This window comes from Schistocerca nitens, chromosome 12, assembly GCF_023898315.1.
Source record: "Schistocerca nitens isolate TAMUIC-IGC-003100 chromosome 12, iqSchNite1.1, whole genome shotgun sequence".
Classification (NCBI taxonomy): Eukaryota; Metazoa; Arthropoda; class Insecta; order Orthoptera; family Acrididae; genus Schistocerca; species Schistocerca nitens.
This window is the reverse complement of record NC_064625.1, coordinates 129,018,098-129,033,841: the sequence shown is the minus strand read 5'-3', so window position 1 is coordinate 129,033,841 and position 15,744 is coordinate 129,018,098. Positions and strand designations below refer to the sequence as shown.

General features: G+C 38.5%; 1 protein-coding gene across 7 annotated transcripts in view; it reads right to left on the bottom strand.

The window, feature by feature from the left end:
- The window catches only part of LOC126215270 (lysine-specific demethylase 4C-like), a 384,640-nt gene that overhangs the window by 252,221 nt on the left and 116,675 nt on the right, over positions 1-15,744 (bottom strand). For all 7 annotated transcript variants that reach the window (XM_049941954.1, XM_049941953.1, XM_049941957.1 and 4 more), the window contains 3 exons: positions 11,143-11,214; positions 10,157-10,331; positions 3,953-4,168 (listed from right to left, as the gene is read on the bottom strand). In XM_049941954.1, coding sequence (XP_049797911.1) covers positions 3,953-4,168; positions 10,157-10,331; positions 11,143-11,214 — 463 coding nt within the window. The remainder of the gene's footprint in view (positions 1-3,952; positions 4,169-10,156; positions 10,332-11,142; positions 11,215-15,744) is intronic.

Sequence of the window (15,744 nt, the reverse complement as noted above, 5' to 3'; positions counted from 1 at the left end):
ATGCCCAGAACCCAGAAGAAACAAATTTATGAATAATAATAAAAAAAGCAGTCCATCCCTAAAATTATCAGACGAACAAAGTCTAAACATTTTAAAAATGTCCTACGAAGGATGGACAAAAATTTTAAGAAAAAGCAATCATGAGATTATTACAAAATGTTCAGCAATTATCTTTAAAAATATGAATACCCAGCATTAATGCAGAGAGATAAATAAGAAAAGTTAGCACACTATAACCAAGGAAAAAGAGATATCTTCACACGGACAATCAAAAAAATTATAAATAGCGATCACCTGCTAGAAACATTTTTAGTAATTGTGGACATGTCTATTTCGACCACCCCTGATCTCTCAGATCATCCAACGACCAGTGAGGTAGAACTCACAATCAATCAGAGCACTAAAAAAGTACATAACATGCAGTGAAGCCTGGAACCATACAAAAATCAGAAAAACTGCAATACTAAATATTCACCAACATCTAGTTCAAATGTGGATCAGAGAGAACATTTCAGAGCACTGGACCACAGGAATAATCCAACTATTGTTTAGAAAAAGGAGATAAAACCAGTCCACATAATTACAGAGGACTAATCCTTGCTGACTGCACATACAATTTTTTGCCATATAATTTACACCAAGATCAATAACACACTGTAACTGTAAGCTGGAGAATCCAAGGAGGATTTCGCCCGTACAGAAGCTGCCCAGACCAAAGTCTCGAAAACCTGTTACAATCAAGGGTTTGTGGGCGATTTAGTTCTGTTTAGCTCTTCACATGGAAGAAGATCATAACCAGATCACCAGTCTCCAAAGAGTCACCTTAAAAATAGGATTATATGTACCCTATAAGTAAAGCTTTCATGAAGAACCAAAAGATTAACATAGTTATACAGTATAAAGGAGAAAGAAACAATAATACAGAGAGTAAACAAAATGATATAATCACAATTTATAAACTGAACAATGTATAACATGAAACACTTTTCACTAGATACGAAGATCACACACTATAAAACTGTAACCCTACTGGCAGCCACTTATGCCTTGAACCCCTGTATCAACTTAAAAATGAAAGAAGAATCATCAGAACTTGGAACAAGAAAAAATACAAAGTAATCTGGAGAATCATCTCCAATGAAACTACACTATCGATCAAAAGTTTTCGAACGCCATGGAAATGAGATTTTTTAAAAAAAGAAAAAAAGGAGGCTGGTCATCAGATTTGAATACGAATTAGCTATAGTGTTTCCCCAGTGTAATAATGCTGAATATAATGTTTAAGAGTAGTGTGCCACGCTTTTAAAAATGAAATCGTTCAAAACATAACTTTCCGCTGTTCAGGATCCAAGCATTGCATGTCGCTAATTTTGAATTGTGGTGGCATAATATAACCTTTACTCATTAGGTGGCATCCATAGAACATCAACAAATCTGTAAACACATATACAGATAAGAAAGGGGCATTTAGTTATGCATGAGATATCAAAGAGTGAACTTCAGTGAGTGCCCAGTGTAAACATCGATAATGGGACAAAGAAACGAGCTTTGAACAGAGAAATGTTCTGCAATTGCATCTTTACATGCAGCCTGTCTTATTATGCAACAAATAGCACATTCAAATATTTCCTAGGGATGTGTCCATTATACCTTGCAGAGGCATGTGTATATCCCCCAGAATATAGACCAAACTAGAGAGGGTAGGCCAAAAGACACATCAAAAAGTGATGACAAATATATAGTAGTCGCAAGTAAATGTGATCGCTTCAAAACAGCGCCAGTTTCAGCAATAGAACTCTGCCACAATATGGAAAAGCCAGCGAGTAAGTACTGTGGAAAGACCTCTTCAGGCAGTGAACCTTAACGGGTGTGTGGAGGCTAAGAAAGAATTACTGATGGCTATTATTAGGCAGAAGAACCTACGCTGGGCAAGACAACATGGAAGTTGGACAGTAAATCAGTGGGAAAAAAAGTCATTTTTCACCGAAAAATCCAAATTTGAGGTCTCTGGCAAAAAGTGATGCAAGTTTGTTCGCCAGTCACCTGGTGAACAAATGTGATTGTTACACCAATATGTATCTCCAACATTAAAGCATGGAAGGGGTTCCCTTATGGTCTGGGGATGTTTTGGAGGTTGTAAGACCTGTGATCTAGTACAAATAAAGAAACAGGGTTACCATCGCATTCTACAGTATCAGCCAAAGCCACGTGGAAGATGACCGATTGGCAAGGGATTCGTCCTACAGCAAGTTAACGGCCCTAAACACACTTCAAAACTGTGTATACCATATTTGGCAAATTTACAAAAAAAGAAGAAATTGAAAAATGTGATCTGGCTGCCCCAGTTCCCCAAATGTAATCCTACTGAACAGCCTTGGGACCAGACTACAAGAGGAATGGTGGCATATCACCGAGGAAACCCTGCTGAAGCTGACAGAAAGAATGCCTCCTATATGCAGAGCAGTGATTGAACCCAAAGGAGGCTACTTTGAGGAGAGTAAAATTTGGCTGCATGTATTTAGTTTCAATAGAAGATCATTCCAAATTAACTTTTGAGAATTTCTAACATTTCTGATTCCAATTTCCATTTCTTTCCTCAAAATCACTAATGTTCAAAAACTTTTGAGCAATAGCGTAACTGCTGGGAGATTAGCTGAATCAACAGTGCAATGAAAAGGAAAAGATTCTTATTTCTTTCATATCTTGCAAATGCAAGGACGCAGAATTTTACACCTTATGACGAGAAATATTAGAGTGAAGACAGGAGGACAATGGATCTGAGAAATTCAGCAAGATCTTAAAGCTGTTGGTCTCCAGGTAACAGATGCAGGAGAACGAAGTTAAAATTAATACTCTTCCTGAGAACCACAAATTTTCAGCAGAAATTACACACAGAATGTCTACTGAGAAAATTGTGATCAGAAAAAATTAAACAGTCGTGGGTAGATTGCAAACGCCAAACATTACAACTTCCAAAGAAAAATTGAGTATGAAATGACTCAAGTGGTCCAATGGATCCACTATGACTAATAAAGTTAATGAGGAAGAGGAGAAATCTTACACGTTATCAGCAAAGTCTGGAAATCCAAAATATGTTGACTGGCAGAAATCCAAAGTGACTTCCAGACGTTGGTACTGACTCACTGACAAGTACGGGGACTTCATACAGGCAGAAACTTCAATACGAAAGAACCCAACAGAAAGGAATTTAAAACACAAAACACACAGAAGCAAGAAAGAATGCAGCTCCAAAGTTATAGGATGTTTGTATTGAAAATATTATTACACTCTCAGTTTGTGTGCAACAATGCCACTGTGTTACTGAAGAGAGAACTATTCCATTTAACACAAGGGGCGTGTGTGTGTGTGTGTGTGTGTGTGTGTGTGTGTGTGTGTGTGTGTGTGTGTGTGGGTGGTGGTGGGGGGGAATCACAATCAATTAAGGAAGTAAAACGCACATATTCACACGCAAAGCAGGTCTGTTCCACATCCAACTCTAAAAGGAAATAAATTAATGTTTCCTCCATGCTTTAGAGAGAGAGAGAGAGAGAGAGAGAGAGAGAGAGAGAGAGCTACAAGCAATGATGAATGGAATATAAGTAAGAACCACTTGTTTGTAATTAAAAATTTCTTGCCAACAAGATTTGTTGCCAGTTCAAGCTCGTCCCCACCCAATGATTAAGTCACCAGCCAGGTGATAGGAATGAAGGAATGAATAAGTCACAATCTTGCAGCAAGGCTATACCGGCAATTGTTGTGAGGGGTTTAAAGAATTAACAGAAACCCCAAGGCAAGATAATTCAAATGGTAATCAAATGAAGGGTGTTATAACCTTAAATTCTGAATACTGCTGCTTAAATGTGTGCTGGCAGTGTTTTGTGGCTGGAAAGTTTAAAGACATCATTTTGAACGGTTATCAATATTCACAACCACCAAATGAAAACAGACTTACCTTTCTCGAGGATAACATTCTCCACAAAGTCATCCAGCACTTTTTGCAGTTCTATAAGCTTCTGCTGATCGGCAGGACTCAGATTCTTGCGGGCAGATATCGGTGGACGGACGGGCGGCCTCGGAGGCCGACCGGACGGGCCCACGCCGTTCAGCCTGCTGCCGCGCTTACGCTGCTGCCGGTACGCTGTAGCATGTCTCCACTGCTTCGTGTCACCTGTGTCGAGAGAGATATACGTCTGTGAAGAACGTAACAACCCGGGGCACACTGAATTGGCATCTGTGTGAGTGGAACCTCTACTTTATCAAGTTTATTACCTAATCCCCACCTGCATCACTGTACTCATTTGATAGAATATTATTCTCACAAAACAATGTGTGCCTTCACTATATATAACTGCCATCAACAATAAATACAGATATGGTCAGAATCAAATTTTCATTCTACAGCAGGAAATATAAAAGGTACTACCCAAAATTTCTGAGAATATCCCTGTAAAAATCAGAAAACTTACATTAAGTCTTAATTTCAACCACCACCATCAAAGTATTCCCCCACTCAGTTGTATACAATGTTACCAGCTTCTTTCCCACCGTTGGAAGCAGTGCTAGAAGTCTGATGGTTGAATCGTATTCAAAAATTAGTTGAGATTCCACTCTAATCTGTTCTACAGAAACCAAATCCCACCCTTCAATTTCAGGAGGAATAAGAAATGCAAAGGACGAAATCAGGCAAGCAGGGTAGGTGAGGGACAGTTTGGTTATTTTTGCCAAGAATTTCCCCTACTGTGAGCGATATGTTTGCAGGGTAAAGCCTGGTTTACACAACAACAGTGGCTTGTGCCACTCATTGCGTGAAAAGAGTTGAAAATGGTTTCGTACATTTCTATAAACACGGCGCCGGTAGTGTACACTTCAGTTTCATAATTTGTGAGATGCTGTATATTCTTAGCAACTGTACGAATGGTGGCAGCTGTACGAGCTGTGGTGGAGTTAACACTTCTTTGCACAAAATCACTGCGTAAGACAAAAGATAAAGTCAAGGAACATGTTTGAGTTGTGATTGGATCAAGAATCGAAGTCAGTTCAGTTGCTCAGCAACCTAAGGGGTATTTAAATTATCTCAGAATGTCACCAGAGCAGTTCAAGTTTCTTTTAAATAAAGTTAACAATGCAATAATGAAAAAAGATACTGTAATGCATGAAGAGAATGTGGATAGAGTAGTTTATCAGCCAAGGACACGGAGAAGCATAAATGCCAGGAGGCCGATACATGCAAAGCTGCAAGCCGGCAGCAATAATTATTCGAAACAGGCCGCATTAAGAAGAGAATCATTTTCCATCTACTTTCCTACCTTCGCAAAATTTAAAAATATATACCAGTAGTAAAAATTGTGAATGTGAAGTACTGATGTGACTTTTCAAATAAATAAATATTGAGTAAAGAACGCAGCTTGGCAGACTTGTGTATCCTTTTCTCCTGTACACAATTTTCCTCAAAAAACAAACCAGCCAACTTGAACCACAGGATTTTCGCCTTTTAGATGCAGGCAGTTCCAGTGTCAGATGTTATGCTTGCCTGTATTTTTCTTAGCTCATTTGTATAATACTCCTGATTGAATGTATTGTGTACTGTAGCTCGCCATCATCAGTCCTTCAAAGTTCAGATCCTGTAGGACGGCCACAAACGCAGAAACAGGTTGCCTTCTGTTTTTGCAGTCAACATCACTGAAAATCCCCAAACACCCATGTATGGCATACATGAAAGAGCAGCATTTCTTCCATTCTGAATTGCATATTTCAATTTGTTTACACTATACTGACACATCTAACATCAGAAAGTCATGCAAGTAGTGTCGCCAAAGTTGGAACGATACGAAACAACTTAGTTTCACCAACGAGTTGCGCAAATGAGCATCGCATATGCCGATTAGTCAGGTAGCGCAGTTGCATGCAACCTAGTGCTGTCATGTAAACTAGGCTTAATTGTCACAATGCAGCAACCAGTCTTTGTTCTTCCATGTAGTGGCCCACTTGCTTCTAATATCTTCCCTCTGTCTCCTCAAAACAACATAGTAAAACTTCCCTGTGACTGATCGGCCGCATGGGTGAATTCCTTATGGACAATTCCATGAAAGTCAAAAAGAGTCTCGAGTGTCAGCTAAATGTTGGTATGAATGTGGCACACTTTTTGAGGTGTGGAGAGGAGACTACGGTCCACTGGAACAATTGCTGTTTTGTATCTGGGTCATAATACTACACCTGTGATTTATCGGTAGTTACAACACCGAACGGAAATTTTGGATCATCTGGAACTGTTATTTGCAGTTCAACACTTACGAACCCAACAGTCTCACTGGCTGGCAATAAGGAACTACCTTTGCTGCAATTCATCAGCAGGAATGTGTTGAGATGCCCCTTATGTAATTACAATGGTTTCACGAACATCGCGGATGTCCGTCTTCTGTCCTGCTGGATCATTACATGCACTTTCGACAAAATTTTTCATAGTTGTGAATTATAGCAGTCAGCCTGTGTGTGTCATCCTTCACAAACTACCAGCCATACCGCAATGTCTTAACATCGCTCAGACGCTCTCGCTTGGCCCATAGCTCACTTACCAAAAGCCTCCCTTAGCATGTGGTGGTCTTCAACTACAGTTTTTCAGAGCTTAAAACAAAACTTTAGTAGATCCTATGTTACTTCAACTCTGCAAAGTTCAGAAGTCATCACTGGCTGTGAATTCCTTGACAGGGATGTAAGTATTATACAATAACAACACTCGTCTCGATTCAATATTGTCTCATTTGCCCTGTTGCAGGAATCCAAGTAATTTTGGAAGTTACATGATGAATTTAGTGGAGTACAATGTAAGCATGTAGTCAGTGTGACATACAAGGTGTGATCAAAAAGTAACAGAATTTTTTAAAGTTCCCAGGATAGGATTTTCAGTTTTTTCATCTTGTTGGTAGACATGTTCCTAAACCATGTTTGCATTTTCAGCTGTTTTGAATATTTACTTTACCGCTGACAGTCTAAAAGTTAACTGTGTTTGCAACTGCTCAGCAATTTTTATTTTTGAAAAAGGTGGATCAAACAATTTGCATTAAATTTTGCTTGAAATAATGGAATAGAGTGGAGGACCGTACTCAAAAAGTTGACTGTGACTTTTGGAGAATCTACTAAGAATAAGACAAGAAATTATGAGTGCTATAAACATTTCAAACAGAAGTGAGAAGACACTTAGGATGACAGCCCTGGATGCCCTAGCACAGAGCTTCCCAACCTGTGGTCCGCGGACCCCTTAGGGGTCCGCCGGCTCTTTCTAGGGGGTCCGCGGTAACCTTTCACCAAATCGTGTAAAACAATGAGTAAAATTACTAAATAAAAATGTGAAAATCAAATTCATCACTTTTTTTTTTCGTGTGATCCACAAGCAGCCTTTGCGGTTCCTAAGTGAGAACGTATACACAGTTTAGTGCTGGAGAATGCAGCTTCTCTGACTGTTTCGCAACAATTCGGGGGTCTCACGGCGCTAGATGCGCTGAAACCTTTTACGCATGCGCGGAGCGAGCTTTGTCGACCAATCACAGAGCTCGCTGACACGTATGCGATCCCAGGCATCATTAAATGTTAAACTTGCTTTGTCAGTGCATTACCTCTTTCATAAGTCGATATTTGACCAGTTTATTACTTCTAACATGGATCGGTGGCTGAAGGTAGGATCACTGAAGAAGGGTGCAGTTTCTCCATCGCCTTCACAACAAGGGAAGTTTCCAGTTAAAATGAATGAGGAGGGAGGACGACCAAAGGAAGACTTTACATACATTTGAACATTTTTATTCGGATTCCACATGTAGAAAAAAAATCAACACTGATGCACCCACAATGGTGATACCTGCCACACACAGTCTAAAGATACTATTAGAATGGCCTCGCAGTGGAAGTTTGTACTGCCAATTGTTAGAGTGCAATTCACAGAAATTTTGGATAGCATCTCATACTGTAATGAAATTTCCTGACAGATCAATACTGCATGCCAGATTGGATTAGCACAAAATTTTTCCCTTTGCATTAAGTTCACTAACCCACTGACATATGGCCCATTTCAACTCTGAACATAAGTCTTCCAGAATCTTTCGCCTACTTGCAAAATTCTACAGAAGCTCTCACGCTCGCTCACCACTGGAAAAAAGAATACGACTGAATATTCAGCCACAGCTTAGGAGTTGTATCCAATTCCAGGCCGATGCCTTCAGATGGGCCACAAATGTGTGAAACGTTTGGTCAGATGCAAAGTATGAGGATCCTATCAATTCACCTTCACACTTAAATGTGTCAAAGTTTTACCATTAAATAATTTTTTAGAAAAACAATGGGCCTCAGTTTAAAAAGATCAGATGAACATAGTAGAGCACAAAAGATTCACAGTTAGATATTAAGTAGTTTATGAGCTGTTAGAATACAGATATTACAAAGGGTTGACATCTATGGAAGTGCAATTTAAAAACTGAAAACAACACAAAAGTTGAACTATTCCTGCTTTTCTAATAATGAAAATAGTTCATCTTCTCGTCCGTTCACTTATTTTTCACTTAGTAGCTGTATGGCAGACTGCCTAAAGTTTTGGTGGTACTTCCAAAATGATAGGGAGGACCATTGGAATTTAACATCTTAATGACAGAGAAGCTGTCTTCTGACTGGTAATGAATCATTACCAGCATTGCACAGGGCTTGCTGTTACACCCCATTACCATTACCATTAAATATTAAAATCCTTACACTATACACCAACAAGGACAAAATAATACCCTTTGCTGAAACTTCCCGACAAGTTGAAAATACATGTCGGATTGAGACTTGAACTCAAATCATCAAGTTTTGTTGCCAGTAGTCTCAAAACACACTGAGTTCTCAGGTGAAGTTTGTTAGTTCAATGCTGTCAGAACATGTACCCTACTTTCTAATTATCTCAGCCCTCTCCTGTAGCCGTGGTCGCCACTGAACGCCTGAAAGGTGGCAATTGACTGAAATAATATGCTCAAATCTTGTGGTAGGAAAAATTTTCAGTATTTAGCCGTAAGATTGCGGTATACATTCCCAATCACCACACACTGTAACAATGACCTGGATGAAGTTCCAAACCAATCTCCAGTGACTTAGGAACTGAGGTCATTGGTCGGTGGCCCCCTCATTGTTATTTGAGAGGAGTCTGCTGCATGCTAACACAGGATTTGACCTTCTGCCTTCTATCATCATACCATGACACCACACAACACCAACTCCCATACAATCACCGACACTCGACAGATACTTTAAAGTAGGGCTTAATGACTCACTATTTTGAGCGTGAGCACTCGACCTGCTTGCGAGTGGAGAAGCATTACCTTTGAAATAGGGAGGGAAGCTCTGACAGCAGTGCCACCTAATAGCAGCAACGGCAACCCGGCACTGTGTTAACACTGACAACATCTTCCACTGCATCTTCCACTGGGTTCGCAAAATTTTTATTGTACCGTAAGATGCTAAATACTTTCACAATACCCAATTGACAATGGCATTACATAACTTAACATGGCACAGAATACGGAAATGTACAGGACCTGAACATATATAAGAGGTTTTGAAACTTTAAGCTCTATCAAGAGGAAGAAAAATTAATTGAGTATGCTGTTTGGATTAGCTACAAGTTGCATTACTTTTAGTATATTCCTTGCACCATTTCACAGATAATAATTTAACATAAGAATGGTTGGTTACTGCAGCTGAACATTTACATTCACTGCAGGTAGAACAACTGTGCCTGGCCTTTATCATACATGGCAATCATGTGTTCCGCACATATGTTGAGAGCCATTTTGTAAAAATATTCTTTAGTTGTCTGTGGAAGTGCACATCACAGAGACAAATTATTCTATTTTGACATTTTGCAACAGTTATTTCTGACAAACTGATGGCCTATCTATGGACAATGATTTAGCAACATCAATAAGAAAACTGTCAATGAGTGACTCATTTAATTATGATATCATGGTCAAAGACATTTCAATACTACTTAAGTAGATAATGCACTGGTACATTCTCCTCCTCCTCCCATTTCATTCAATAATAATTTTATACTTTTCAAATCTGTTTTAACAACCGTACGATCAGAGAAAATTATATAAAAAATGAAAGAAAGAATTACAAAGAAATTGAAAATTACCTGATTGACTGTCGACACTGCTAGGAACTGCGAATTCTGAAAATTTGCCAGAGACTGGGCGACTAGATTTACCGCCTTCTGATGCACAAGTTCCCACTCTGTCTAGGGAGCGATCAGAAGGTGCTCCTTTCCTCCATGCCCCAGCCTTTGTCATTGCGCTACCTTTGGAATTTGGCTGCATGGACCGGAAAACAAGAAAATTCATAAAATTTTCTCCATTTTTATAAACTTCACATAGTTTCAAACAAGTTAGTCTTATATTACAGTTTATGCTATTGAGAGTTGTACGTAATGGCTTAATCCAACATGAAATGGGGAAAAAAGGTGATTTTTTTTTGGGGGGGGGGGGGGGGGGGTGTGGAAAGTGTAGCTCTTAAGTCTCTTTTATGAGAACAGCATTTCACAGTTATACCCAGATAGATTTCACAGTTATACCCAGATAGCTATCTACCTTCCACAATGGTCAGAATTTCCACGAGAGGGACCAAAACAGGCAAGTGTTCGTTTGCTGAGCTCAAGAGCAGCGAGTCAAGACGTCTTAGAGTATAGGTTCATATGTGGTGAAATAATTTGAAGCAATGTGTGGCTCACAAGGTAATACAGAATGAGCACAACGGATAAAATGAAGTAAAAAATCCACTACACCTTTTCTGAAGGATTTGTCTTAGCCATAATGGAAAACCACCTATATCTGGGTTTTGAACATCACCCCTTTTGAATGCAAATACAGTGAGCTACTCAGGTGACATACATCTATTCCACATTAAAAGTCTCTAAGCTCTTCATATCAACCAATTGTGTTTCTTAGTGACAACGCAATATTCTCCACCTTCTTTTATACTGCCTCTTGTGACATCTAGTCTTCAAATCTGCATCGTATAGGTATATCCAGATGCTTTTGAACAGATTGTGTATTTTCTCTACAACTTCGAAAGGATTCTTACAAGAATTTCCAAGCTAAGTCATTAAGTTAATTATGTACTCACACTGTCTTCTGATCGTGCTCTGGCTCTTGCTAGTGACAGAGCTTGACTGATTCTCTTCAGTATTGCTTCATTCTGAAACACAAAACAAACATTTTTTTAATATTATGTTCCGGTGGTAGTTAACAAAATGGTTCTTCACAGAGTACACATAGAGGTGAACAACAAAATATAAACTCCCTGGTGTAAAAACCCACCAGATTTCTGGCACTCGCCTTCCAACTAACTTCTAACACGCTAACTTGTTTATTAAAACAGTGTGACAAGAATTGGACAAAGCATTCATTCACAGTAAATCCACAGTATGAATATAAAGAAGTTTCATGGGGCAAGGAACTTGTAATCAATGTGATATACAAGGTATGTCCACAAAGTAAGTTCTCTTTGGCTGTATCAAACTAATGTGTACAGACACAGAAAAAAATATTTACTGTACAAAAATCTACAACTGTTAAACTATTTTTCTACATAGCTTGAGAAATTTTGTAGACACTTGTCATAGCGTGGCGCAAGTTTTTGTATGCCTTCTTCATAGAAGGTTGCCGCCTGTGTATTCAACCATGTGGTAACATGTTCTTTTAGCTCGTCATCATTGTTGAAGTGTTGACCACCAAGGACAGATTTTAGGTGTAAGAAGAGATGAAAGTCCCTAGGAGCGTGGTCCGGGCTGTATGGACGATGATCAAACGCACCCCAGTGAAATTCTCGTAAGAGTTGTTTGGCCACATTTGCCGTGTTCAATCGGCCATTATCGTGGGGAGGGGGGGAACCACCTTTTGACAGTAATCCTCAGCGTTTGTTCTGTATTGCACGGTGCAATATCTTAATGGTCTCTCAGTAACCATGTGCATTGATTGTTTGGCCTCATGGTAAGAAATCAATCAGCAAAATGCCTTTTCTGTTCCAAAAACCAGCGCACATGACTTTTCGAGGTATAAAGATTTGCTTGGGTTTAACCTTCGTTGGGGGATGATGTGTGCCTCCATTCCACCGATTGCAGTTTTGTTTCTCATACAATACCCAAGTTTCATCTTTCTGAAAAAAATTGCCAGCTTATTGAGAATGAATATGAAGAGAAATCTTATTATATGCGGAGACTTCAACACTGACATGGGAAAAAGACACAAAAATAAGACAGGATTTTGAAGAATTGTTAATACAGCATAACATGAAAGTAACAATAACTGCACCAACAAGAGTGACTTCACAAAGTGAGACAGTTATTGACAACATAATTACTAATATATGTAACTATGAGTCACATGTAGTTCATACAGAAATCATCATGGACAACTAATCAGCTTTTGCAGAAGTAATGACATAGTATCAGAACCAAAATAAACAACCAAAGAAATTAGGATCATCAGTGAACAAAATATCAACATCTTTAGAACAATGTTAAGTAAGGAAACCTGGAATGAAACCCTACATGCCCAGAGTGTAAATTAAAAATATGACACATTTATTTCAACAATTAAGTACCATTTTAATGTAGCATTTCCCAAAGTAAATAGACAAGAAAGGCAGCAAGATCAAAAACAGTGGATTACCAGTGAAATACTAGAACAGCGAAGGAAGCTTCAGGATGTGAGACAGATGGGCGAAGCTGAAAACTATAAAATGTTAAAAAAAAAATATAGAAAAACAATAACAGAAGCCAAAGCAAGAGCAATTGACACCACCATAACGAACTCAATAAACAAGGCAAAGGCAGCTTGGAATGCAACCAATGCTGAAAGAAAGGAAAAAGATGGGTCAAACAAAGAAGAAGGTATTAGGTCAATTAAAACAGACAATACAGTGGTCACAGATGGTATGGAAATAGCAAACATACTGAATAATAACTATATCAGTGTAGTAGAAAACTTAAAACTAAATAAATAGTCAAAAACAGAAGGGTATTAAGGTACCAAAAAGATCATGCAGTACTATGTTCTGAAGACCAGTCACGGAAGACGAATTGCGGAAAACTATACAGAAACTTAAGTCCAAGAAATCAGCTGGTGGTGATGAAATATCAAATCATGTAATAAAGCTGGTAAGTGAGGAGACAATAACACCACTGCTGAACATAGCAAACTGTTCTTTCAGAGATGCAATTTTTACAGAAGAACTGAAGATAACGAAGGTAGTGCCAGTGTACAAGACAGGGTATAAGGATGATCCCAACAACTACAGACCAGTTTCACTGATATCAGGTTTCTCAAAAATCCTAGAAATGCTTATGTATACCAGATTAGTTACCTATGTGGACAAACATAACATTCTCATACCCTCACAACATGGTTTCAGAAAGGGTAAATCTACAGAATCAGCAACTGCCAGTCTAACAGGATACATTTTACGGTCCTTAGATGAGAAAAAAGTTGTCTCTGCAATGTTTCTGGATCTTTCAAAGGCATTTGACACCATTGACCATGAAATGCTGATACAAAAATTAAGCAACTATGGCATTCGAGGGCAACCAGGTGAATGGATAAAACCATACCACAAGCAGTATGTATCATTAGGAAACTCATACCAATCAGAAACCAAACCCATCAAATATGGAGTGCCGCAGGGTTCGGTAATGGCACCATTGTTATTTAATGTGTTTGTTAATGACATAGGTGTTGAGGAGGAAGAAAAGAAAATATTGTATGCTGATGACATGACAATACTTAATAGTGACCAAAATATGGAACAGCTTGAGAGAAGAGCATACATATCTGCAAATGTCACAGCTCAATGGCTGTTGGAAAATGAACTGGTTATAAATCTAAAAAAAAGACTATGTATGCAGTGTTTAAAAACAAGGAAAAGGCTGTAGACATGGATTTAGAGATTGATGGAACAAGGCTGGAAGAAGTAGAATCTGCTAGATTCTTAGGTATTCTTGTGGATAATGAACTGAAATGGAACAAACATTAATAATGTCTGTAAGAAACTGAGCTCTGTCATATTCTTAATGATGCAGCTTTCACAGTATTCAGACATGAACCTTCTGTGTACAGTGTATCATGGACTTTTCGAACCATACTTTCAGAATGGAGTGACTATGAGGGGAAACTCAAACAAACAAGAGACAAAACGAGTGTTCAAAAAAAAAATTAGGACTATTTTAAGAACAAAGAAACTGTTTCAATAATTTAGGTATCTTAACTTTTTCATTGTTGTATATATACAAAACAATAATGTACATCACACAAGGTACTGAAGACTGGATTACAAATGCTAGTGTACACACCCACAATACAAGAAGGAAGAATGAAGTACGGAGCATACCCCACCGACTGGCAAAGCTAGAAAAAGGACCCCAGTACTGTGGTATCAGACTACTAAGAAGTCTGCCTAAAAACTTGCAAGATAGTGTACTTGACAATGACTTTTCAAAGAAACTTAAAGACTATCTCATTGAAAAAGAGTTTTACAGTGTTGCAGAATACTTATGCCATTAAATTTGTATATATTGTTATTCATTAACAATGATGTAAAAATGTAAGCTAAAGGTGTAGAAAAATAAGTGGTAATGAATGTTAATACTTTGACATGTCCTATATTACACGTACATTTACTGTACACAATGTAATCTTACAGGATCAAATAAAATTCAATTCAATGAATTAGTGATCAGAAGATTTGTGGAACTTCCATAGCAATGGCACTAAGTGTAAACTTACGGTTGTGCTTAGTCTTCTCTTCAATTGTGTGAACCAGATCATCAGTAACCACAGATTGGCATCCACTTTGTTCTTCATCGTGCACTTTATCACATCCTTCATTGAACAGTCTGACCCATCTTCTAACCATTGAATCACACTTAGCATTTTGTCCGTAAACCTCGCAGATTTGCCGATGAATTTCCTTTGGTTTAATTTTCTTTGCATTTAGAAAATGAATCACAGATTTGATTTCACATGCAGCAGCATTTTCAATTAAAGCTGACATTATAAAGAAGCACTACAAAGCACACGGCGGCAGCAGAGATCTGAAAATGGCGCACACGACTTCTCCTTGAGTCAGAGTAACTGCCGCACATGATCAGAACTGCGATCGTAGCGCTGCCGTGGATAGAAATAGAAACAGAACTTACTTTGTGGACAACCCTCATAGTACACGGTCAATAGGCCTAATTTTGTGATATTCCCTATCACTAGCCACTTAAGTGTTACAAACGGCAGAGAAAACATTAAATACAGACTACCTTTTCACGACTGTGAAACATAGCTGAGGTTTTGAAATTGTTTGAGTTGTCAAATTGTAGTTTGCTGTGGGTCCTCTAGTTATAGTGAAAAGAAAGTTAACTGTAAAAAGTTTTGACAGGCATTTGATGTGCGAAAGTTCATTTGATGCAGCAGGGATTGTTTTTACTGAGAGATGAGCATCTACCAAGATCATAATGTCACCACTCACTCATATGGCTAAAAGAGTCTGGAATTGGTATACTTATGTGAAAGGGGTGGTACAATATACAACAGACTATCGTTCAGGATTAACAAGCATTGATCCCGAGAATGTTTCGAGTTGTATTGATGCCAAATGCAGTCCTACACTGTTTCTTGTGCAGCTCCTGCTACACAAATGTTCAAGTTGAAAGCTGTTTTACACAGTGTAGGGGTGCATCAA